Source organism: Cygnus atratus, chromosome 11 (genome assembly GCF_013377495.2).
Source record: "Cygnus atratus isolate AKBS03 ecotype Queensland, Australia chromosome 11, CAtr_DNAZoo_HiC_assembly, whole genome shotgun sequence".
Classification (NCBI taxonomy): domain Eukaryota; kingdom Metazoa; phylum Chordata; class Aves; order Anseriformes; family Anatidae; genus Cygnus; species Cygnus atratus.
Window position 1 is genome coordinate 4,131,094 of NC_066372.1, and position 26,505 is coordinate 4,157,598.

General features: G+C 39.2%; 1 protein-coding gene across 2 annotated transcripts in view; it reads left to right on the top strand.

Moving 5' to 3' along the window:
- Positions 1 to 22,174, top strand: part of AQP9 (aquaporin 9) — a 29,440-nt gene extending 7,266 nt beyond the window's left edge. For both annotated transcript variants that reach the window (XM_035553953.2, XM_035553954.2), the window contains exons 2-6: positions 6,159 to 6,285; positions 9,887 to 10,024; positions 11,692 to 11,810; positions 13,482 to 13,699; positions 18,466 to 22,174. In XM_035553953.2, coding sequence (XP_035409846.1) covers positions 6,159 to 6,285; positions 9,887 to 10,024; positions 11,692 to 11,810; positions 13,482 to 13,699; positions 18,466 to 18,625 — 762 coding nt within the window. In that variant the 3' untranslated portion in view covers positions 18,626 to 22,174. The remainder of the gene's footprint in view (positions 1 to 6,158; positions 6,286 to 9,886; positions 10,025 to 11,691; positions 11,811 to 13,481; positions 13,700 to 18,465) is intronic.
- Positions 22,175 to 26,505: the final 4,331 nt, after the last annotated feature.

Below are 26,505 nucleotides of genomic sequence, written 5' to 3' on the forward strand. Positions count from 1 at the left end.
TAGCTTTTCAGGATGAAGAGTGCAATATTAATCATAATAAAATATGAGAGAATGCAGACCTTTGCATTTCAAGTGATTTCAAGCTTTTATTTGTCTCCTATTGCATGTGCAAAAGCAGTAATAAAAATTTAAAGGCATCAATTTATTAACGCAGCATAGTCTGTACCTCAATATTTTCACTATTTTTTTCCCACAGAACAGTTTGAGTCAAATCTTTGTTTTAAAAGCTTTATGTACACATTTCATCCAAAGCCTTATTAAATTTACATTCATGTCTCCAAGTAGTAATGCTTTCCGTCATTAAAAAAAGTTTCAAAATGGCAATCATTTGAAGGCTTATGTCTATAATATTTAATTAACTAAATGATATTTTTTTTTCAAACCTTTATTTTATTAAACAGTAAGTCTGAAAAAAATAAAGGGAAATCCATTTGAACCTAAGAGGATATTGGTTGTGTCCCAGGGGATCGTCAGGAGAATGGATGTAGTGATTTTTTTATTACTCCAAGTTTGATTAAATTGTAATGTACAAAAATCCCCCTGCCCCCACCAAAATATTTAATTAATGATAAAATAAAAGCCATGTGCTTTTAAACTATTTTAAAATTACTTGCCTGTTAAGCTCTATTTTTATCTCACCTTAAACTTTTTAAGTACTATCTGATTTAACAAAAGATGGCAAATATTAGACAAGAAATGAGATGAAGATTGCTTTTTCCTGGAAGAACAGGAATTTCCTCTGACTTGAATTCTTGCAGAGCTCATGCCCTGAATTTCAGTAGATCTAATGCATCTCTGTTTTTGTTGCTGTTGGCATTATTATCTCTATTGAAAGAATGCTTAACAGCCCAGGCTGAATTAAGGCTATACATAATACACAAACATAGCAAAACCATGTCTCTGTTTGTAAAGATTTTCTAATCCATGATAAAACACCTTGTTATGAAATGCAAACAGATAAATTCTTAATCAGAATTGTTTTGTAAATAAAGAGATTAGAAATGAAAGTGAGTTCTAAAATACACTCCGAATTAGAGCCCTTTAGAAGGACACCATCAATTTAGTAATTGGACTTTCATCTGAAAAGTTTATTTACTGCTTTTATAAGCAACACCCATTTGGGTGATCATGCATGGAAATATTAATGGGGCCACAGGAAAAAACTGCGTAAGACTACAGAAAATCACAATCAACCCTCTAATGTTTTCATGGGCAGTTTTGGCCAGGGAGATCCCTACCTGACGTGAAAGGCAAATGCAACCACTTCTCCCAGCCCTCTCCCGTTTTAAGGGCCTAGACGCTTGGTGCTGAGCCTGGCTGTGTGGAGAACCTGTGGCAATCTCCCTTAGAAATGAAATGCCAGGGCTTGCTCTCATGTCCTCGAGTGTCCCAGCAGTACTGCTCTGCTTCTGCAGGCTCAGGACAGGTAACTTGGGACAGCAGAAGAGTGCTTGCAGCAAGCACACAGCTTTAGCCTAACATGCTGCACAGCACCCGAGCCTGTCCCCTTCACAGCACGGCGCAGGAACCTAGCATGTGTGGCAGGACCCAGAGCAACGCTGCAGGCCCATCCAGTCTGGAAAAGGGGAGCAGCCATGTCACTGACTAGCAGCAAATGCCTGTCTGGGGAATGGGGAGATTACAGGTGGGAGTGTGGCATGGGAAAGGGCAGGGTTACCGCCTTTCCTGAACAAAGGCATCCTTACAGAAAATTGTGAAGTGGTGGAGAGATCGTTGGAGATTCTTCATGATTACCTGTAGCTGTTTAACTATGTCTTGAAAACTAACTAAAATGGAAATTCTGAAAGTATTTTTCTAATATTTCTCTATTGAAAGAGTACATCTTATAATTAAATTATTATTATTATTATTGTAACAGCTGACTCTGGATTCACTGTATCACACTGAATTCTTGTATTCTAGCAGAATATCATCAGTTGTGGAGCCACTGAGGCCATACTCTGCCTTCATGAACATCTATGCTACCCCACTGAAGGAGTTTAACTCACCAGAGCTTGGCAACTGGTGATGTACAAGATAGAAAAAAACACACATCATTGCCTCCACACTGATAAAAAGCAGGAGACTTGGCTGCTTCTTTACTGTTACAGTAAGAGTGTATAGCTATGAATGCATGTTACCAGTAGATACATTTAATAAGAAGGGGTCTTTTTAATATAAACTTTATGCTTTAAGATGTCTAAGGCTTTACAGGCCATATAGAAAATTAGATTCCCTAAAATTCTTGATTCCAATCTTGCAAGAAATCCTATTTACACTGAAAAATGCTATTTCACGCATTTGTAAAATAAAAAATGAAAATAGTGCAGACAGAGGCACTGTGATCTTCAGTCTGAGTGGGATAAAGTTCTGCAAGCTGCCAGAGAATAACAAGACATTATGCTCACAAGAGGCCAGTTGTTTTCCTTTCTTAACATTAGCCTTCTTACCCAAGACAATGGGAAGGATCTAATGTCCATGAAGCAACTTTTTTGGCAGAGTTTGCAGACAGCTATTCCACACCCAGACATACTATTTATGACAGCAATCTAATTACTTTGTGAACAAAAAAGTCAGAACTGATACTACTTCAGTAAATTTAAGATCAGGAGATAGACAACTGGTAAGATGAAAACCTGGTAACGTAAGACAAGATAAGATAAAGATACCTGACTATATTCTACTCTAAATTACAGTCCCATCAAATTTGTGTGCTTGGGTTTGTGTGGGTGCACTGATGGCTGAGCTTGGCCTAGAAATTTAGAATATTTAGTTACAACTTGATGATCAAGTTGGTCTTAACTCAGCCAAGCAGAGATTCACAGGGTATTAAATTGCTGCTCACATAATTACATGATTAGGTGATAGTTTCCAGTTATGTCAGCCTAGTAGTAGTAAGTATGAGAAAAAAAAATCTTTCTCTCCTCCTGAAAATGACAGCAGATAAAGTATTTCTGTGACATGGTTCAGATTTGCAGGTTTAGTCCCCAGTTTCCTCAACTCCAAATGGGTACACACGGACTGTGCCTGCCTCATTGGTCATACATGAGCAGGCAGTCACTCACTAACATCCACTGAGCACAAAGCCAGTGCAGCTGTGCTCAGGCTGGCTTGTATGCCTTCTTGTTTGCAGATTCAGTTTTCTGAGACCAGTCAGCACAAAAATAGAGCATCTGCAGTTGCATATTTCCCTGTAATATGTATAACAGTAGCTGTTATGCAAGAAGACTACACAGCTGTTTCTCTATGATTCTTCTTGGTTGCAGTAATCAGGGAAGGGAGGCCACAGCCATCCTCTGTTATTTCCTTCCCTCTTCATGTGAATTTACAGTTGATGTACATAGATGTGGTTACTGTCCCTTATCCTTTTCTATAACCATCTCTCCCACTCGTGTTCTCTTTTTTCAACACCCTTACAGAAAAGGTCGTTATTTTCAAAAGAATATCCTTTTCTTTTGAATTTGCTAACTTTTGTCCATGCCATTTCAAAGCATAAGTACATACTTGTAGACCTAACTACTTCCCTAAAGGCAAACTGTACCCCAGCTCACACAGGGCTGCAGACCATCCCATACCGATCCTCCTCCATATCTGAGCCATACCTTTCACTAAATATTGCTTGGTGCAATTCCTGGAATACTCCCTTTGAGAAGTCTGGAAAAATGAAAGCTGGAGCACGCTAATTCCACCTCCTCTAGCCTTGTGCCATAATCTTAAACTTTATAAATTTCAGCACACCCATTCTTTCCATATTCATTAAACATATAAATATATGATGTGTAGAATTCTCATATGAAGTTTTAAAAAAAAACATGTAATTTCGGTTGTGAACAGCTGAAATGTTTTTTGTTTTGCTTTTATATCTGTATGTGCATTTGTGCTTAACATTGGAATAGTGAGGTATGAGATACGAACAGAAATGAGAGAATGCATAACGTAGTCGTATGTCATCCATTCATTGCACAGCAGTTGACTGCAGCTTTGAATGTCTTGTAACTTTCAATTATACAGTCCAATAAACTACTGCTATCTAACACCACCCTATCCTCACATATCCTGACAGCTGTAATACTTTGGCACCATACAGTTCTCTGTTTGCTCGCATGATTATAACCTCAAGGCACGAACTGCACCTGGATATAACGACACATTCTTGGGGCACTTTTATAACAAACTCTGTCTGCATTGCAAAGCTGGTTGAGAGTAATTTTACTGAGAGTTTTCTCTATCGCATTTTGGAATTAGTTAAAACCTTGGGGAAATAATGGAAACAAAAGTTTGAGTTTGCCTGTTTAAATTGCATCTATTCTAGCAGGACTTGCTTGTTAAACTTCAATCACCAAATCTTTTTGGTATAGTCTATTTCTAAGGCAGGAGAGATTTTCCCATTACATTGTTTCTCATTACACGTTTCTGAATGGAACTGCCTCGCAACTAAAAGCAAGCCTTTCTCCAGCAACTGTATTTTAGGTATTCAAATATGCATAGTTAGGAAGGTCATTTACAACACAGTCATGGGTGACGTGCAGTAATGGCAGAATGCTAAAGTGAAGCAAGGAGATAGATCAAAGCAACTGCATTGGATAAGATGCAATACTTTTGTGAGAAGGAGAAAAACCAAACAGATTCCCACGTACCATAAAAGGAGGAAAATAAATATCTAATTTAGCATCAAATTAATTAACATTGCTCAAGATAAATCTCGTCACATCCCAGAAATGTTATGATTCAGATTGCTTATACCTGCAGAGGAGCAAATGACTTCAGATTACAGATATTATATGGTATCTTCCATTGAATGTTGGGTCCTTATCCAGAAATAGGCGTGTATTTAAAAAGAAGATTTTTCAAAGAGACAAATTGATTTCTAGCAAACACAGACCACCTAGTCCATCCTAAACTAAAGGCCTTTTGTACCTTTGAAAATATTTCCTATTGACTTCAATACATACTTGAAGCTAAGCACGGTTTTTAGAACTAAATAAAGATTATCTTAAGCATACATTTAAATGTTTTGCTGAATTTCATTCTGGGAAGAACCAGCATAAAATGGAAGTTAGTTTAAATCTCTTGAGTACACTCCATCGTGGACTATTCAGGTATCCCCACTTGAATTAACTGTTCAAATGGCAAAGCCCATGAAATACCCTGAAGCTTCTTGACTCCTGTGCATCCTAGAACAGCACTGAACCAGCCAGATCCAGACTTCCACCTGTGCTCCACAGCCAGAGCTCCTCTCCCTTTCCCTACAATATACCCTGCACTCAGCTTTCGCAGAAAGCTAGCTGAGCACAGCAAGGGGAAAAATTATACCTCAGGAGTATAAGTAACTACTTACTTTTAAGTCTGTCTGAACTATGATGCTACAAACGTTATTTGTCTGATTTCACTATGATTTGCCCTAACTTGTCTTTTCTTTGCCTTGGTCCATAACAGCTCTTAGATTTTAATCTCTCTTGCCCTTAGTCTTGAATCTTCTTGCATGGCTCAGAGTCATACTACCTGTTCTGGCTTTCTCCCTCATTTATTGTCTTCATTTTAAAATCACTGACAGTAAGGTCTAGCAGTTCATGTTTTGACAGAGCAATATATGACATCAAGGCAGCGTAAGAGTAACACACTCTCTAATCTTCAGACAGCTGTCTCATTCCAGAGTTTCAGTATTAAACATTAAGCATTTTTGGACTATTTTTCATGACTTTTATCGTAAAAGTCTTTTATAGTTTTTTTGTTTTTTTTTGTGTGTGTGTGTGTGTCATTGCTTATAACTACAATCTGGAATTGGAAACTTAGCACAAAGAAATAATTCCCTCTTCACTTCCAGATTCAGAGATTTGTTGTGGAGACTGTGAGATCTTTTCCAGGCTCCAAATTCAGAGTTGTATAACACCATTATAGTTGAAAAGTGTTTTCTGTAGAGAGACAGAGGTTCTTACTAGCAGACATTCTTTCTGGTCACAAAACAGGGGAAAATAAGGGCAAATGTTCATTGTGGTAAAGGCAACAACAGTACCCATGCCACTAATGGCAAATTCTAGCATTTTTTCAATACTTAAACAACATTTTCAGCTATACCTGGACATCAGCAAGAGCTGCAAACTAACCAGTAACATTTGACAGACATGCTTAAGATTTCACATTTTTCTTTTAAAATACAGGTGCTTGGATGTGGGTGTGTGGCGCAGGCCATCCTTAGCCGAGGAGCTCATGGTGGGCCCATGACAGTCTCTGTTGGATTTGCAATGGCAGTCACCATAGCAGTGTACGTGTCTGGGGGGATTTCTGGTAAGTGACTTCTGTTTTCTGATATAGCATTTATTGCCACAATTTTAAGGCTACCTTATTATATTATTTCCAATTCATGGAATAAACAGTGATGTATCTGTCAGTAACAAACACCATTACAACAGAATCTGCATCAGAGTTTTGCTAGTAATTATTTTGTGTTCTTGTTTCCTTCTATTTTTCTGTTTGATAACCACTTCCAACAAATTCTAATCCGAACTACAATGTGGTAGTTCACACTCTTGGCACACCTCTGGCCTTTATGAGCAGTGGTCTGTGCAAACCAGAAATCTACTTGGTGTTGCTTTGAGAATTCTGTCAATAATAACCAGGAAAAGATTTGAGAGAATCCTGCATTCACCAACTAAAATGGTTGCCAGCCAGGTAGGAGGTAGGACAACCCATGAAAGGGTATAAGCAGCAGAGTTCGCTTTAGAGTGTACAATTCAACTCTCCATGTCTTATAACGAGCAAGTCCTCTCCTTGCCCCAAATTTTAAAAGAAACTCGCTTTGTTTGTTCTCAGAAAAAACAGATTAGAGAAAGCAGAAACAGCAAAAAGATTCAGTACTTGAGATACATTCTGTGATACACTATCAGTGTACTGTCATTGTCCCTTTGTTTCTGCTTTAATGTTTCCTCTATATATTGGTCAGGAATCCTAAGAATGGCTAAGCCACAGGTGTCTTTGTGTGCTACATTTGACATGCCTTGCTTCTCTACTATTCTCTACTACCTCTACTATTCAATTTGACCCAGTTAATACCACGAACATTGGTATAACTGCTTTAACATTTTAATCCTCCCTGTAAAACAGAAACTCATGAGTTGTAATAATACATGGTATATGTATTACAATACATAATACTCTGTGTTGTATGTGGAGTTTATATTGCTCTTAGAGCAAATGGTTCCCTTGTAGTCCAGTTCCCATAGAGGAATTTCTGACCATTCATGAGGGGGGTAAAGTTCAGCTGGGCAGGTATCTGTAGGTATGTATAACTGGTTCAATAAATAGCTGCCACAGCAGAAACTACTGCGGCAATCTCTCTTCTACAGAGATTATAATTTCTTTTACAAAACAGCAGGCATGAGGAAGTTTTTAAGTTCCTATTAGAAAGTGCTTGAGGTACTGCAAAACATGCAGTCTTGCTACTGTCATTGAAAGTGAGTAGAATGGTGCACTGATACCATGCAAAGTTAATTCAGCAGTACGTTCCTATTATCTGAACAACTTTAAGCTGCAGCTCTTGGTTTACACATAGGCAGGTAAAACCTTCTAATGCAGTATCATGAAAATAACCTGTAAGGACACTAACCTTTCCTATATTTGCTTCTCTAAGGGCATTCATCTCTATTATACAGAAAATTAGAGTTCAATTCTAGCAGGTCTCAGTGGCTGCAGAGGTTGCAGTATTGTGCATCCTGAGTTTTTTTCCCACGACAAAGGATTCTGCATGCAGTGCATTTTCTCTATTAAAGAATAGGAACAAACACTTCAATAGGCTGGGACAACATCTGATTACTGGTAGACATTTTAGAATATCAGTTCCCGTATATCCTTGTTAGCAAATTCCATGGCTCTTTGGCCATGAAGTCTCATGTTTATGTATTGGTAAAATATTTTGCATCAACTCTTTGTGGAATTCTAAACTCACAGTAACACAAAATATATTGTCTTCACTTGGTGAACTTGAGCTCTTTTATCTAGGTAAATTCCCTTTAAAGCTTTTTTCCATCTCATTTTCCTCAATCTCTATATAATTTCCCACCATTTTTTCAAATTTAGCATTTCAGACAAACTCATCATTGTGATCACTGTAACTAGAAAAAATGGGGAAGTTTCCAAAGCAGACTTTATTTATTTTTTAAATCAAGAGACTGCCAGGGGCACAGGAACCAAGAATCTTTTAAGTCCTCTATGTCAGCATGAGAGCCTTCAACAAGACTTTTCCTTTGCAGATTTAATGTTAATCAGACTGCTAATATTAATATGACTTGTCCTGACCATCATAATCACCCTGTATTATATACAGGTGGGGAACAGTATCAGGTGTTGAAAGAAAGTAAAATGATTCATTCCAGCCAGAGTAAAGAACAAAAGACAAGACAACAATTTATCAAAATTCACATGAAGGGCTGTTAAACAAGGTGCCATCCATCTATCTGCTCTGCACTGAAGAATTTGAAACACAGTGAGGAATTCAAAATTAATTCAAGACTGATGCTACCAGGTCAGAGTTTTGGAAATGATACAAAGAAGGTTTTATCCAGCTTGTTATCTGTGTTTGTCAGTTCTTTATGTATCAAAGGTGCCTGGATTTCAAAAGATAATGACTCAGTGACCTGAAGTGCAAGCAAATACAGAAACTGTACATAGAGGCCCTTTCTCCAACACTATCCTTTGACAGACAAAGGTCACTCTCTTTTATTTATTTTATTAAAGGCAAAGGCCATTTTTTCTGATAGCAGTATGGGCTGAAATGTGACTTTGCCTGGAAGGTAAGCAATGGACTTGCTACATCCTTGCAATGCTTGTGTTTTACTGTATTTTTACCATGGAATACATCTGTTTATTTATTTGGCAAGAAATTTGGATTTCTTAAGTATAAACTACATATTTGTGAAAACTGAAGTTTTCCAAAGGCATTCAACACTTCTTTTTTCCTATGTTGATAAAAGATATTGAGGAAAGTGACTAGCATGTAGTACGATAATAAATACATTTCAGAAATTAAAACCATCACAAAGACTTCCAGTGTTGCTGAAGTCTCCTATGTGTGAGCTCAGGTGTAGCTACTCCTAAACGTGAAGGAGGGAAATTGCACAGGAATTCTCTGATTTGGTACAGGTGCCTTATCAGTTCCCTCACTGCGGAACCTCCTGCAGGATGTAAGAGCTTGATGAAAATGTGTGATAAAGAATTATGCACTGCTTTCCCCTCTCCCATCTGGGCATAGCTCACCAGCAGTCAGCATGAAGCTGGGCAGCCCTAATATTATTTTATGTTCACGAAAACAGAGCTCAGAGGTAACCCCTTGCTGAAGAGAGGGACATGAACATGACTTAAATCCATTTCCCTTGAGTGTAGTCAAGATCTAGCTCAAGATTCAGAATATGATCCAGTTGGTAATCGTCCTTACTTTCAATACATGACTGTTAAATTGAATCAATGTTTTGCTGCCCCAGTCCTCCCTTAAAAATGGATAAAAAGCCAAAGTTCTTGAGGAGAGAGAATACCTGCAGAATGATGGACCCTCCCATCACAACCAATAGGACAGATTCAGGCTTCTTCTAGAAAAGTTATCTGTAGATTCATAGATTATATACTGCAGGACAGCATTCTGATACATAGCACACTCTGCGAACATCAGTAGGGAAGCTCTTAGTGGATCTTGGTGGATACCGGCTACCTCCTCCTCCCCCTCAGTTTCATCCAACTTATTTCAGTTTAATTGCAAACAGCATTTAGTCGCAAAATAACCTCTGGGAAACCATGTACATGGTCTCATGCTCAAAAGTGCCCACGTTTTTGCAAATCCTTCACCTATTCTCATGTATCTGAGTCATTCATATGACTTACTTTGTGATTTATTTTTCAGGTGGTCACATAAACCCAGCCGTTTCATTAGCCATGTGCGTGACTGGAAGATTAAAATGGACCAAATTACCAATTTACATATTAGCACAATTCCTGGGAGCATTTGTTGGAGCAGCAGCTGTCTTTGGGATTTATTACGGTGAGTATACCTTAGACATGGTCATGGGACAAACTAGAGGTCAGGCTGTCTCTAAGGCCCCAGTTTTTCAATAAATGCCAAGCAGGCAGAGGACTGTTAACACAGAGCTAATGGCAGGACTGAGGCTGAAACCATAAAGAAGAAAGGAGGAAGTATAAAGAATTTGAAGGAAAAAAAAAAGGCTCAAACGTTCCAGATATCCTACAACTTTTCTGAAACACTAATACTGCAGGAAATGTTCTGAAATTTAGAAAAATTATTCATGGGAAATCAGATACTCTGAGATCATGTATTTCTCAGTAAGGATTTTAAATTACTTAATAGCCAGGATATAGGGCTATTCATCTTCCAGGCAAATTAGAAACATTAAAGACGTGATCCAAGTGCCTGTAGGCTAGTATCACCAATGCCATTCATTGAGGTTACAGGATATGAGTTCAAGTCCCTCCTGACTAAACTGCAGACCACCCTAGACAGAGAACTCTCCAAGGCAATGAACTCCAGGTAGTGATGAAGGGGTCATACACTGGGGGGAGGCGGGAGAGATTACTCCTATCCTTTAGGCATGTTTCTATTTTATAGTGTGCCACAAAGGGAAAAACAACTCGGTAAATCTTTGACTTACATACACAGGTGTCCCTGAGTTGATGAATCCATGCAGTCAGATCAGTTCCTTTAATCACCTCCTCCAAAATTCTGCTTCTGCCCCAGCCTCCCTTCTCCAAAGCCCCTCTTACTGCATTGTGTCTCCAGAGTGCTGGGTCTGGATGCAAGAAAATAAAAAAATAAGAAAGGAAATGCCTACTGTAAATCAGTTAGGTGCTCAGTACTGATAGAAATCAGGAGCAGGAAAAAAAAAGAAAAAAAAACAAGTTAGGAATTGTGGTTACTATTTTGGGCTTGGTGGTATTTTTTATTTGATTGTTTGGTTTTGGTTTTGTTTGTTTAAGGTTAGTGTTAGAATTTGGGAACTTCAGGGCTTGCTATCAAATTATTCTGATGCAGAAGTCATAGTATACTATTTAAAATAGACTTAAAATATACTAACATAGATGCATGTGGACTTACAAATACACTAACTTAAATAAACAATGAAGTGAAGTTTTGGGCTTAGCCCTTCCCTTCCCCTTGTGGACGACTAGCATAGCAGTTGGGTGTTAAGCTCATGCAGAGTGAAAAAATCAAACTTCTTTAGAAGACGAGATCTCTCAGGAGAGCTCATACCCAGAACAAGTCATTGCACAAGTGTCAAAGAGAATAGCAGTAATTCCTCCTGGCTGGGAATTCCAAAAGTTTACAAAGTACAGTCAGGATGCTATGCATTTCTCAGGGCATTGTGCCAAATATCGCACCTCTTACAGAATAATGCAAATGTGCTCAGAATCAGAAAATTCTCCCTTGCGCTGATTTTGGAGCAATGTGCAGGGGGGGAAAAAAAGCCCCATTTTGAAGGCTGTGGTACATAAAACAAGTCCTTCAATGCACAGGAGGAGAGATGAGACAGGAGGGAATGAGCACATCACCTTAAATCCATTAACTATGCTCCCAGATAAAATAAGCATTTTCAGATGAGAATATGAAGTGCATACATCTATCACATATATTCTAGTCCAAGAAAACCTAATGTTTATGGAGAAGTGCAACCAGGTAATTGCTGTTTTCTATAGATGCCTTTATGGAGTACAGCAACGGAACACTTGAAGTCACAGGACCTAATGCCACAGCACATATCTTTGCAACATATCCAGCTCCATATCTATCCCTCATAAATGGATTTGTAGATCAGGTAAGTGCACTTGCTGTCTTGACTCTACAAATTAAACATACTGAAAACTATAAAACTAGGCAATAAAAAATACATAGCTCTTTAACGGGTCTGATGACTCTCACCATTTTGGTCATACATCACTATGTACAATAGCAATGAGAATGCAATGCTGTTTGTGGGGGTTACATTTTAGTCATATTTTACAAGCACGTTAATTTCAAGTTGTTCTTTCCACATACATCATATTAATTGTTGCACTCTACATGTGTTTAATGTGATACGTGTAAGAGGTTTTCCCCAGCATAAATCAGTGTTTCTCCATAAACTTCAGCAGCACTATGTCTATTTGCATCAAAAGCCAGCTCATTTTGTGGATCTGTTATTCCTTAAGAAATGCTTAAACAGCCACGGTAACACGTGAGTTTTCTGCTACCATAAGCCTCATCTCCAACCTTCTCTTTGCAAATAGATTTGTGATATTTGTTATTCTTTCAAACCACTGAATCTCCAAAATTCTCTACTTCATTTCCAGTCTGTATCTTCTAGTCCCACTTACCCAACAGTGAAAAATACAGCTTCATATCTCCTAACTACTTCTAATCAATTTACCTGTTTTCTTCAGGCATACATGAAACAAATACTGCGCAACTGAGCTATGAAAAACTAGGGATTGCTAGAGCACAGGAATTCCTCGTGTAAACGGCAGGACAATTGTGAAATCTGAACAAAAACAAACAAACAACAAACCTTAACACCTTCATTGTGACTTTTTGTGACAATTTCTGAATTTTGTTTTGGAGCAGTCAGCAGATTTTTCTTTCCATTAAGATCCTTTTGCCAATGGATATTTTAAAATCAAAACCAGATGAAGTAAAAAAAAAAACAACAAAACAAACAAAACAAAACCAAAAAAAAGCAAAAGAAAGCCCAAACTTGTCACTTTAAAATCAATGTAAAAATTGTGTTTTGACATTGCTAAAACTTCTTTCTGTTTTTCCATAAAGTTAATTATTAGCAAAATCAGCATTTACAAAACATTTGATTTAAGCAGAGCAGCACTTCCATCAGAAAGTCATTCCAAGAAAATTTCTTTCACCAGCTCAATTAGTATATGCAATAGAGAGATCATGAGATCATGTTACAGTCACACATGCAACCTTAATGCAGGTGATTTGGGTAAGTTTTTAGCTGCTCAGTTTTGATGTTGTAGACTTCACTTTTTTCCCCTGTGCTATGAAGTGTCTGGATTAAGAGGTGCATATTTAGTCTGGTAATTTATTAGAATAAGCTACTGTCACATAAAGCACTTTTTATCAACGTAGTGGCAGAGCAGAACTACAAAAAAAACCCTGTTGAACTGAACAGAAAAAAGATGTGGAAACAAAGCATTAGACCTCACACAGGAAATACCTTTTAAATCCTCTGTTTTTCCACACCAGGTTGTTGCAGAGTTTTTGCTATGTACTCAGCACATTTCTTGTTCTTTTCTTTCATCACACATATGCAAATTTCTCATTACTGTGAACTAGAGGGAGACTGGGGTTCAAACTTTGATACTTTGTATAGTGGGATAGATCTAAATACCAGCTTTAAGCCACCACAATCCACAGAGATGTTGTAGCTCTTCTTTTCATTATTAGAAGCAACCTGCACATATTTATTCAATATTCTTTTCTTCGCATTGGCCAGGTGATGTCAACAGCTGTTCTTCTTCTGGCTATATTTGCTATTTTTGACACCAGAAACAACAGAGTACCAAAGGGCCTGGAGCCAATTGCAGTTGGACTTCTTATAATCGTTCTTACTTGCTCCCTGGGAATGAACAGTGGCTGTGCCATGAACCCAGCCAGGGACCTTGGCCCAAGGCTCTTCACAGCCATTGCGGGATGGGGATTGGAAGTATTCACGTAAGTAAGCCTGGATATGAAGTGAAATGCTTTTGGCTGAAACTGCTTCCTAGGAAAGTAGGGTCCTGATCCAACATGGTACCAAGTCATCCTTTATATACATATAGGTAATTCTTTGCATACCAGAAACTACTCATGCACTTTGTCAGACATGCTCTAGGTACTGGGCTTTAAAAAGGATTTCCTGCTTCTAGGGCAAATCAAGCACACATTATCTCTAATATCAATCATTGCTTCAAGTAGACCCTTCCCAAAATATTAGAAATTCTTAGAGGTCACTGAAAATATAAAATAAGTGCTTTCTTCTCTTCTACTGCAGCTTTCGGAAAAAAAAGAAATCATGAGAGAGTTAGGTGGGAATATATACTGTGTGCTATAAAAACACAGATGTATCAGACTGATTTAATCTGTTATTACTACTGACTTATTGTAGAAATATACAACAACCTAAAAGCCTGACTTCCTGGCTGGGAGTGAAGGAGTAAATGAAAGAAAGCCCCCTTCATTTCCCCACATTTCAGAGCACACTCTCAAATCCCTGTGCATGTGTGCGCACAGGCACACACACACTCTTGGCTGGCCAAACACATAGCTAATTAGTTGCACATCAAATCCACAGTTTACACATATCCAGTGTAAAAGCCACTCTGGGAAATCTAAGTGAGAGTAATCTGTCATCAGTAGTTGAATCTTCTGGTTTATTTTTGTATGGTTTGTTTTTCCGGTTATTTACAAGTAAGAATCCCCAGAAGTACTGTAGACTGCTACAGAACCCTACCTAATAGAGATTTCATTTTAGCTACTTCATTAAGTACAAATAATGTGTATTTATTTAGTATGACTTCCATCTACACAAATCATGTGCCTTGCTAGAGGAGTACAGTAGCAAGGCTTTTCTCATACAAAAGAGCAAGATACACAGAACAGAGGCAACAGGCACAAAGTCACGCAACAGGCCAGCTCCAAGGCTGGGATGTAACACAGCTTTTGTGAGCCCAAGGCTGAAGTCTGCTCTCTAGCCCAGTTACCTCTGAACTTTTCCTCCTCAGCAGCTCTGACCACTGTGCCATTAGACTGCACTTCTTAGAATGGCAGCCTGCAGAGTGATATCCCATGCCAAGCATCCAATACCACTTATTAGTTGTTTACTATAATGTTAACTATAGCATTACGTGTTAGAATCTGTAACATATTATGAAGTTTGCTATTACATTGCTGAAAAGTTTGAAAGCCTGATTGTACTGTGATCTAGTCACAGAATACCTGTGAACTGCACTCCTCTCCAAAAGTAGCATCATATGACGTTACAATTTACGATACTTAAGAAATTACAAGGAAAGTCTGCATCTATACCAACATGGGCTCTTCCCTAAATTAGTTTTAGGATTTATATACAAGGCAGAAATGTATTCCCACTGTAAAAACCATATTAAGAAATCTAAAAATGGGAACATAATAAGCGAGATATGATATCTCTGGTCATGGCCAGAATAAACTTATAGCAGTCTCAGGGAAGTATAAATTGAGGAAGAAGTTTTCCTCTCTACCTTCAGTTAGAATCCTACAGCTATAACCAAGTTCAAGGGAGTGGTACAACACGAATATTTTCTCATCCATTTACAGAGCAAACCCGTATGGGACTTAGGAAGAACTTGAGCTTTGTTATGTACTTGGAAGCCTTGGATCAGCTGCAGGCCACATGAGAAGTCTATACAATCATAGCTGGGATCCTGAGCCGCCTTGTGCTCTGCTGGCATCACATATGTACAAGGGACTTAAGTGATACAGCCAAAGTTGATAACTAAACCTTGGATGTCTCAGCTTAACCAGGATTCACAGCCTTGAGACGGGTGTTTAAGCTCTCTGGTAAAAGGCAGGAACTGAGACCTAAGCATGAAGCCTCTTCTGAGACATGAGGAAAGTGTTGCACAAACTGAGCAATAGGAAATACTGAAGAGACATTAAACACTGCCTGAAGGCATTTCACGGGGTGACTGAGTCACTCTGTCCAGGTCAGTGAATGCTCAAGTGGTGTGTACAGAGTAGCCAGGGACCACCACAAAAGCATCACTTTGGACTAGGTTAAAGAAGGATGAGACTCTCTGACACCATGCTCCATACATTGAGATAATCAGTTCTCACAAGGAAAGTCCACTTTACCCTTTTTCATGCTTGACAGACCAGTAAATTCTAGTTTTTATCTGGCAGAAAGCTGTAAGTACACCTGAGGGAGTTCTCCCACTGGACCATGGTTGTCCAGAGGTTTGAGAGGCAGCTGAGATGGGGGTCTATAAATGTTGCTGTTACTGGCATGCACACACCTGAAGGAGCAGTTTCCTCAACACCTGCTCCTGGGAACACAGGCTGTGGCGTGGTTTCCCTAGCCAGTGGGACCAGCCTAGCTTTGGTTAGAGGCTCCCTAAGAAGCTGTTCTGACTGGCTGCACCTGGATGGGCGTGGGTGTCCACACGGCCTGCTCTGCAGAGCTGTGGTCAGCACGGCGGCTTGATCCTGCGCAGGCTGCCCTGCTTGGTGGGTGCCTCAGAAGCACTGTCCCTGTCATGGGAGGCAACGACAGGCTTTAGGGACCTGCACGTTTCTAGTGATTTGCCTTGTAACGACGGAGACAAACAGCAATCTTCCTTAAGCACATACCTAATACTCGAATATGCTCAGAAAAACCCCACTTTTGGTTAGCGCAGTTTCGACTGTCGCGAGAGAGCCGCCGGAGCTGTGGGTACGAAGCCCCGGCCCGGATGGTGACGAAGGTATCAGCGTGACGAGGCCGCGGGAGGGCGAGCGGCAGCCCCCGGCCGGCCGGGCCCTGTCAGGCGGCGGGGCGCGGAGCCGACGCGCGGGAACGCTGACACCTCGCGGCCGGCGGCGCTGCTCCAGGGAGCTCCGCTCACTGCTCTCTGTGCTGGTCACAGGGAGTTCTTGCGCCTGTTTCAGTGAAGGAGGGTTGAGGGTCATGGAAACTCGTAGCTCAGCCGTGCCCCGATCTCATTTCAGCTTTGGCATCACGCTCTGCAAAGGCTTTGCAGCCACCGTCTTAGCAGAGGATCTCTGAAGCACAGCTGGGAACAGCTGCTGCAAGCCTAGGCCGTGGTCCGCAGGTCAGGCAGGAGCCGACAAGGCACAAGTCAGGCCGTGGCACAAGCACAGAGAGAAACCTGCTGAGAAACACCTTCATTACACGCCCACACGTACACACATACACAGGGATTATATGCAGGTAGCTGATGTGGAGTGTGTTGTGCTGATTAATGCGGTAAGACCTTTGTCCATGCTTGTTCCAGAAACTCAGGGACTCAGCAAACATTCATGACTAAGCAACAAACAGATCTGTAAACTCAGTAGAACAATATCATGAGTTACATTATACCCGCAGGGCAAAATTTAAGTAATTCTAAAGGCAAAATACGCACACATAAACACACACAAGGCATTTTTACACAATAATATCATCAGTAATATCATCAGTAGGGCACTGTGAGATAAGCACTGCTCTGTTCTTGGATTGCAACAAACACATTTACTCTTGCATAAATCTATACAACTGAGTGCTGAATAATTATCCATACAGCTTCAAGATTTCCCTGGCAGCTTCGTGTAGAGTTCCTCTCACAGATGAATTTGTGCCTTGGTATTTCTGTGAGGAAAAAAAAGTTACTTCTCCATTTTCAATATGCATGAAATTGAGGTGGCTGGGTTTTCACTGAAGGCTCACACATTGAATTAATACAGCATGCTATTGAATCAAAACACCTTCATGCACCAGTACAGTTAAGAAAGCCTGTGCTCCAAAAGCGCTAGTCAGCAAGTTACTGTCTGAATGTGAGCCTCCAGGAAAGGGAGAGCAATTATGCAGGAGACTTGGGCTTTTTGAAAGAGGCTGTTATGTATTGATTTTATGATGGACTTCTTTCTTAAAAAGTGTTTCTAAATCATAGAATGGTAGAATGGTTTTACACATTTTAAAATAAATCTTATCAATTGTGCAAAGTGAATTTAAACATTTCATTGGAACCAATGTTACTCTGCTGGACTTTTTAACTGAACACAGCAATTTTACGAAAAGTCAATTTGTAGGTGTTTAAAACTTGTGAATACTTGTTTACCTCTTACCGGAAGACCCCATGTTTTAAACACAGAGAGAAGACACTACATCATGAAATTGAATCTTGACCATTCTAGTCAAGTATTTTTTTCAAGTACTTTACAGTCTGTGCATTTTATTACATTCCTCAAGGCAAATACAGTGGAATCAAGTGTAATCTATTATAGGTTGTCAAGAGGAACGCTGCACATACTATTGCAGGCCTGAACCTGCAGATCTCCATGCAGATGAGATAACCCATTACTGCAACATGCATTGCATTAATCACTTCTGAAAACCCATTCATGAGCATCTGGCAATAGCATCATTCAGGATTGCTGTGCAATAAATATGTCCCAGTTCATTTCATTGCAAGTCAATGAAGCCTGTTTTCCACAAGGGAGAAATTATCACCTGCCCCCAAAACAGCCATGCAGTAAAGAGGCCTTATTTTCTAAGGTGCATGTACAGTACTTAGACCAGTGCCCCTGGTCGTTATTACTTAGTATTTCATTCACAATATGGACAGGACAGACAGGGATGTCATACGTTTAAAGACATGTGAGACAAAACAGAAAGGTCTATGGCATATTTCTTCACTGCCAAATAAAATGTAGGGCGTTAACTAAAGTAATGGATAATGATAATTCTTGTTTATTTCTTACAGGGCTGGAAATAATTGGTGGTGGGTCCCTGTAGTTGCACCTATGCTGGGAGGAGTACTTGGAGCTATTACCTATATCATTTTTATTGAAATTCATCACTCAGACACTCATCCAGGAGAAGAAAATGACGTATACGATAAATATGAATTGACAAACATGTAGTAAGAAATGAAGAATTTTCTTTCTCATTTTGTTGGATTGTTTTTTATGCAAATGATTGTTTGGACCATTTTATAAAACCCATATGCCTCAATTAGGTATTCACATTTCAAAACAGAAAATTTGTGTAGAAAACAAGTTCAAAACTGACTTCTTTTCATGAGACATAGGGCCGATCACATTCAGATCAGATAATTAAATTATGAAGGGAGGAATAAATTGTTGTTTCTTTCATACAGTTTTCAGATCCAGTTATCTCCTAGATGAAATTGTAGTGAGATGATACACTGACCTGTTAATTCAACACAGATGATCTTAATCATGCTGCCTAATTAACTGAAAATAGATGAGATTGTTATGAAACTCCATGCAAAGGTAGTTAATTGGTTCAGTGCTGAATTAATGAATTAAGAGCACATCTCACTTCTTGTAGCCATTATTGAAGAATGCCTTGTCTGAAAATAAAAAAAAAGCAATACCTGAATTGCCTAAACATCAATCAAAGTAGTTTTACTAAATCTTTATGCAGCCACTGGTTGAACAGTGAGGAGTCAGCTCATCAGTGATGAGGTTTAGTAATTCAAAATATGAACATGAAAGATTAAAAAAAAAGTGTTACAAGTTCAACACCAAAAAGATAAAGCTGTACTTCTGCACAGGTTCTTCGTGGCAATAACATCCAGTTATTTTAAAAAAATTTACTCGACCTTTTTGTTATCCAATATTAAAAACCTAACCTAGAATATTAGTCTGAATCTCTCCTGCTGTGCTTTCTGGGTAAGTTCCATTCCTGTGGAGATGGGCCAGCAACAGAGGCTTGTGCTGTGCATAAGTTAGCACATGGCCTGTGTCTGTACAAGCTTCTAAGAGGCCCTCTGCTGCTGCTGATCTACGTGGAGGGATTTCATCTGCTTACTGGGAGTAATTTTTATTTTGGTAGCAGTAATTAAAATTAGAAACTGGTCTCAGACCTACTCCTAGATCTGAATTCCTCATCAGACGTCAGCTCCACATTAGATTTCTGAAGCATGGGTTCTCTCTGGCTAAATGGAAGTGGTTGGGCATATGCTGCTTCCTAAATACTTAGCTGATGCTATTTCAGGACTGTGGTCAAGCTTCAACTTTGAAAAATTAAATTATTTCTGCTTAATCATTGTGAATTGAATGCATCCAATAAATTCAAAGTTCATTTCTAATATACATACATGCGTATATACATACATGTGCATGGTTGGTGGTGGTGATCATGAATAAATAGACATCCTATTCAGTGATGCTCCTGAGCTATTTTCAAGGCAAAATTTCAAGGTAACTCTTCAATGCACTCATTTTAGGGTCTTATTCCCTTTGGATTCCTACAGTTCTGCTTCCTAGAATTCCACACTGTTTTCTGATCTCACTCCTGAAGGAAGGAACCCTTTGTGTTGTCAGTAACAGCCTGTGCACTTCAGTGAGGTATCCACAGAAGTGATTTGGAAGAATACTGTTGTCAGAATCAGCCGCAGCATTTGGGCAGGTCAGGCCTGCATCACTGTGTGTCTTTATCACGCTCCCCGGTGTGCCACACTGAATTCATGGCAGCAGAGGGATAGAATTAGCGGGTCAGGCAAAGCTTTGTTTGCTGTAGCTCTAAGTCAGATGATGCTGTATACTTCAGGGAGTATAATTCCCATTTTAATGATGTTTTTGAAGAAAACTTGCAGAACTGTAATGAATTTAGGTTTCCCAGACACTGTATCAACCTTGTGCAAAATGCTGATTTGATTTACGCTTTCTCTGACATGGGTTAAAATTTATATAGCTATATAATGCAGCTGAATATGAAAGGGTAGGATTATTTGGAGAGCCACACCAACAAAAGGGGAAGGTCCACAGAATCAGTCCTCTATTTATCTGAGGAGATCACACCGGAGAATCAAGACAATGCTGCAGTTATTCATAACCGTAGATTTTATATTGACAGCACAGACAAGCAGGTTCATCTCTCCTGTATACACTGCACTACGTAAAACCAATTGGTGTGTAAAAGTGATTCAGACCTGTTCTGTTGCAGACTGAAGCTCCTTTTACCCCTCATTGCAGAGGGCACTCTTGTGTGTTGGTGGTGTCTGACAGTAGCTGCCCTAGGTGACTGCCAGCCACCTGTGTCTGAGCAGAGTTTATGAAGGTAGGAACAACCAGAGACTGCCCTGTATCTGAAAGGCCCTTGCTCTTCCACTAATGCCAGCACCTAACATGAAATATCTGTGCATGAAAATAAAAAGAGACAAATAGCCAATTAACCAGAAGAAACTGCCGACGTTGTTTTTTATCCAAAATGGTAGAGGCAGGTTTTATCACTTACTGTGCGAGAATTTTGCAGAGTCAGTAGGCTTCACATGCCTCACTGTATTGCTTCCTTAAATGCACCATGGAAAACAGGGAAAAGCACAGTACAAGTCAGCAATGAGAAAGGGACAGTTTGTTTATACGACATACTGAGTGACCAGCCCACACTTGCTGTGTGGCTGTTGGCCGAGGTATATAAGGTCTATGTTTTCTCAAAGTCCTTCTGATTAGAACAGGTTCTGCCTGTAAATCAACAGTAAATCTTGTTTCTCCTACTTAGGCCATTCCTGTGCTGCAAATTACTGTACAAATTACATCTACTTGTCTAAAATGATCAACATGCAAGTCATAAGTGGTGACACACTGATATGACAGCACAGCAATATCAAAAATATGCTCTGATCAAGTTGTTGTCAATTATGTTTGCTTAAAGAACTCACTTTAAAACTTTATCGTCACATATGTTCAAAAATTCTTTGAAAATGCATGGTACCAATACTGCAGTTTGTATTGACTTCACAAAGGCCAGAATTTTATTCAGGAAGAAGGTGTTACAGATCTACCTCAGAGGTGGTGATTTTCATTTTTAGCAATACAGATGAATTCCTGCTTCAGGGACGAAACTCAGCTGAGTCTTAACTATGGAGCCATGACCAGTATCTCCATAATAAAATGGGAACAATTATCATCTCGTACTCTAAGCTTTTGCAGACATCAAGATCGGTTTTGTGCAAAGAAAAAAAATGATTGTTAATTTGCAAAAACTATGCAATTTTCTAATATCGACTGGTATTCAGTGGTCGCACTCATACTGAATCAATGTAACACAGTTGGCAACAAGAAACAGATTTTCTAGCTGTAATATATGCTGGTTAATGAATTAATAGTAATCGAACTTGATCATACTAATGTTGAAAAAAATAATTTTCAGAGCATTGCTCAATTTTCAGTTTGCATTTGTTCTTTTTTGGGCAACGTGTGTTCTCTAGAGCTAAACTTAGTACTGAAGTAATGTGGAGAGTGATCCTGCAAATAGTACTGGGTTAAAGGTTGGCTACTGCATGTTTTTTCACAGAAGCCAGTGGAATTATTCACAACGGGGGGCAATATAGGTGTTTGGAGAATCAAACTTGGGGTATTGTGGAAACTGTACTTTCTTGTAGTTTTGACTGTGGATTTGGATGAATGTGTTGTTGTTCAAAATAAATACAGTCATTCCCTAATAAATGCATTCCAGTGCTATTTTTATTTTTGTAACCAAATAAATAAATAAATAAATAAAAATCCTCCCCTCTGGCATCTAAGGACATATTAAGAAATAAATAGCTGCCTGTTACGACCCACAGCATTTTACAGCCTCGTGCTGCAAGAACACATTGACTAACAAGCTGCATTCCCAGAGCACAGACCCCCTGTGGCAGATTTTGTGGGTCAGAGCAGTGCCAAAGCACAGAAATGCTCACGAGTGAGTAATGGCCACCGCTGGGCCAGGAGGCACCCATGCAACCCCTCGCTTCTGGACCTTCTCCTGCTTCTGCCTGGGGGTGCCTCCTGCCATGGCTTTCCCACCGGTCTGACGACAGCCAGAGCCTAGGGGGCTATTTTGCCTAAGTCCGACTTCGGAGACTGCTTTTAAGGCACACATATATCACACCAAAATTTCGCCTACAGTGCTTACAAAATGCCCCAAGTTAATTTATCTGTTTTCTACTCTGTTAAGATTAATGTTTGTTACAGAGTTGTGGTTTGCTCCTTTCATTTAAAAATAAAATAAAATAATAATAATAATAAAAATAAAGCTGTTCTGTGGGGGTGAAAGGAGAGAGAGCAATTAAGGAGCTTCAAATTTACTCAGGAAGCCACAAAAGAAAAAAAAAATGAAGTGCCAACAGGCATTTTATCTCCGTCCATCCTGGGGGTCTTACCTTCCCAACAGTCCTTCTGATTTTCTACATTCTCCTCTCTTTTTCTGGCCAACACTGCCTGCTCTGCTCTCTCTATATACAGTAATCTCCAGAGATTTAAATACAGCATGCTTTTCTCAGCCACTTACGAATCTTAGAAAGTTCTCATGAGAGCAAATTCAAGTTTCACCTCACGTGCTTGGTTTTTGGCAATTGCTTGCATTTTTCCCCCACACTGTTCCCACCAGGCAACCTTATGCTGGAAAATACAACAATTAAGTGCAACTTCCAGTAACAGCTGCTCTTTTTCTGTTTAGCACAATTGTTATTGCATAATAGATCACTTGTTTCAAACGCGCTATTTTTAAGAGCAGTTTGAAAGAGGAAGGCTTTAAAAGTTGTACAAGATCATCCAGGAAATAAATATTCTTTGCAAACCAGTTAAATTTTGGATTTTTTATCTTATTGTTTGCACTTGCATCTTGTTATAAAAATTTACACTTATTGCACTATGAGTGTATTTCTGGTTATTTGCACACTCTTACAGCATAGCATCAGAGGAGAGGTAGTAGATAAATAGCCATTGGTGTTTCTTTATGTATTTAAATCAAATAGTAAAGAAATCCATGTGGTATAAAGCTAGACATTAAACGTGTGTCATTTTTTCTCTCTTTTCTGAACCCCAGCTTCCTTCAAAGGATGTTACTAAGAGAGGGAATATGAATATTACAGCACATTAAATCATCACCTTAAACCTTCCAGCCGCTAGCTCCTTTCCCATGACAGGGGAGGACAGATTAGTGCTGTCCCTCTGACCTGCCTAGAGGCTGAGCACCCTGATTTAAATTGTTGGAAATTGAGCTTTCTTTCACATTACAAACATTGCTCCGACCATCCAGAAATCAAGAGTGAGGATTCAATTAGACACTACACCAACCAATAGAGGGATAATAAAGGAGAAATAGAACTTCAAAAGCTGGTGAAACAAAGCAAGCCCTTTTGGGGAAAGATCATCCAAAAGGCTCATAATGCCTGGTTACTTCAGGAAATACTGAAGATTTTACTGGGGAACACCAAAGGAAAGAGACAACAACAGTATGAAGATCAGAAGATTGTCTCTTTGTTCACCTATCAGAAAACTTTTGTCTATCTTGAATAGAAATTCAGAATTCCCAGTATTATCAAAAGGACCAGTTTGGACTCATTAATACTATTATTTTCTCAGCATTTGGCACATAATAGTCTAACAGGTGAAGAATATTTTCCGTATCCTCAGAAATAACAATACTCTCTTTCACTGCTTGACTCTTCTCATGAAACCTTGCCTGCTTTCCACATATTAACAGAGTTCTGAACGAAAAAGCAACAAAGCAATGAATATATTAGGATTTGAGAAGTCAGCATTGAAATGGAAGGAACTGAACATTATCAACCAAAACAGAACAGATGCAACACTTTCCATAGCATGACCGAGGCATCGAATAACAAACATAAAGCCAAAGAAGCAGCATGTGGTTGGCAGCAAACACTACTAAATTAGAGTTGGGTGTTTCATCAATACCTATTAAATGGACTTCAAAAATATGATATTTGAGAACAGGACTAAACTGTAACGATGTTGTTTTCCATAGTAAAGGAGCAAAATGTATTTGAACATTTTCAGATTAGTGAAAAAACAACAAAAAACAACCCACAAACAAAAAACAAATCTAGGTGGGAGAGAGGGAAATAGTAACTTCCCTGAATTAATTTCCAGCTCTGTGAACTCTGCTCCAACCCCTCAAAAGAGGCAGTAAGGCTCTCTGCATCAGAGCTGCACAGTACCAAACCCAAGATTGTTATATCTTCATTTCCAACAAGCAGGTGACAGCATTTTGAGTGCTGCTGTTTCAGATGTTCAAAATATTGGCAACTGATGCCTATACACTGCAGAAAACTTCTTTTACATAACCGTTCTGACATCTAAGGAAGAAAGCCCGTTTGGCTACAGTGCAGCAAGTATTTCATCTCATGTATGTGTAAATCCCCAGTGGTCTTATGTTTTTCAGGCTATAGAAACAACACAGGTTTTTGAAGATACTGGCACTGAAGAACAGCTATCAAACACAAGTAAATGAGGAGACGTGAATCCAGGTGCCAGACTGCCACATAATCCCAGGGGATAAAGCACATGCGAGGGCTGCTCCTGCAAGTCTTCAAGAATGACAGACACAAACCTTGGCTCAGAAGCACAGTCTTCACACCTCCAGGCTGCTCACAGAAGAATACTTCAAAGACACGGGCCATTTACAAATGCATATGCAAACACCACTAGCACTTCTAAAGCTTCCAATCCAAGAAAAGAGAAATGAAAATATTATGGCTGAACAAAATTAGGATGTGAACACAGACATTTCAATTTGCTCTGTCACAAGACAATGCTAAAAGCCATGGGACACTGGAAGCCAGTATAATCTGCATTTGCTATCGCAGGTGCTTCTTTGAAATTATAGCAACACAAGAAACTGAACAGTACAGCTTTAAAACAAAGGACAAAAATCTACCTAAAATAGTTATCCTGCCTGCAAGTAGAGCTGTATACTTTTCTTCTTCCTCCAAGTCTTTTATCTGGTTTTCTAATACAACTGGCAGCAGGCCTCTTGTTCTCTCTCCATGGCTCCTGTCTCGAGTGTGTGCCACCAGTCTTTTGTACCACTTGAGCACCAGCCCTTACCCACGATGTTCTACTTCCATGAAGAAGAATGAAAAAAAACGGGGAGGAGGGATTTCAGGCATATTTCAAAATGCAAACAGTTCCATGCAATTTCCAAATGTACGTTGCTAGTTAAATGGGCTTTCAGCAACTCATATGGCAATGACACTCTTTTTCCTTCCTTTTGATCAGCCATGTTGCGTACAGCAATCTGACAGGACAGTAATTATCTCTCTAAGGAACATCTAAACTACATAGGTCTGGACGACCCCCAGGGTAGTCCCTAGAACAAGAGACCTACTCAGGCGTTGGTGGATTGTTATTTGGTATAGAGGATTGACCCTGAGAAACTGGAGTTAGCTACACTCTTCAGTCTCTGCCACAGGATAGGATGCATAAATTGGTAAGAACCAACTTGGGTTCCAGATGCTGCATTGACGTTGTTTAAGGTTAGCACAGTTCTTATTTGTACATCTTATTTCAGATATTTTCACTAGAAAATGGAAAGCTAGAGACAAACATATATCCCATATAAACAATAAAAAGTAATTTTTATGGCACAGCCATTGTGAAAAAATATATCTTCAGATATAGAAACTTTACTCCATTCCCAAGTAGGAAATGGGTACAGTTTATAGAAAAGTTGTAAGAGAAGTCCTATGATCTAAGCCTTTTTGAAAGTGTTTTAACATTATCATGACCAAAATAACCATGCTCAAAAATACTTAAGTATTTTTGCTTTAAACTTTGCTTTGCTTTAAAAACTTATTTTTTCCTTAATGGCTTGTAACATCTCAGCCTCTGGTTATAGATTTTTTTTCTGTCATCACTTTTCTTGGTGCTCCTAGATGTGTTGAGCTCTGGTCCAAATCTTCTGATTTTTATTTTTTTTAATTTCTATTTATAGTTTGTAATAAATACAAATACAGTCCTTTTTTTGTTTGTGTGTGTTTTGTATT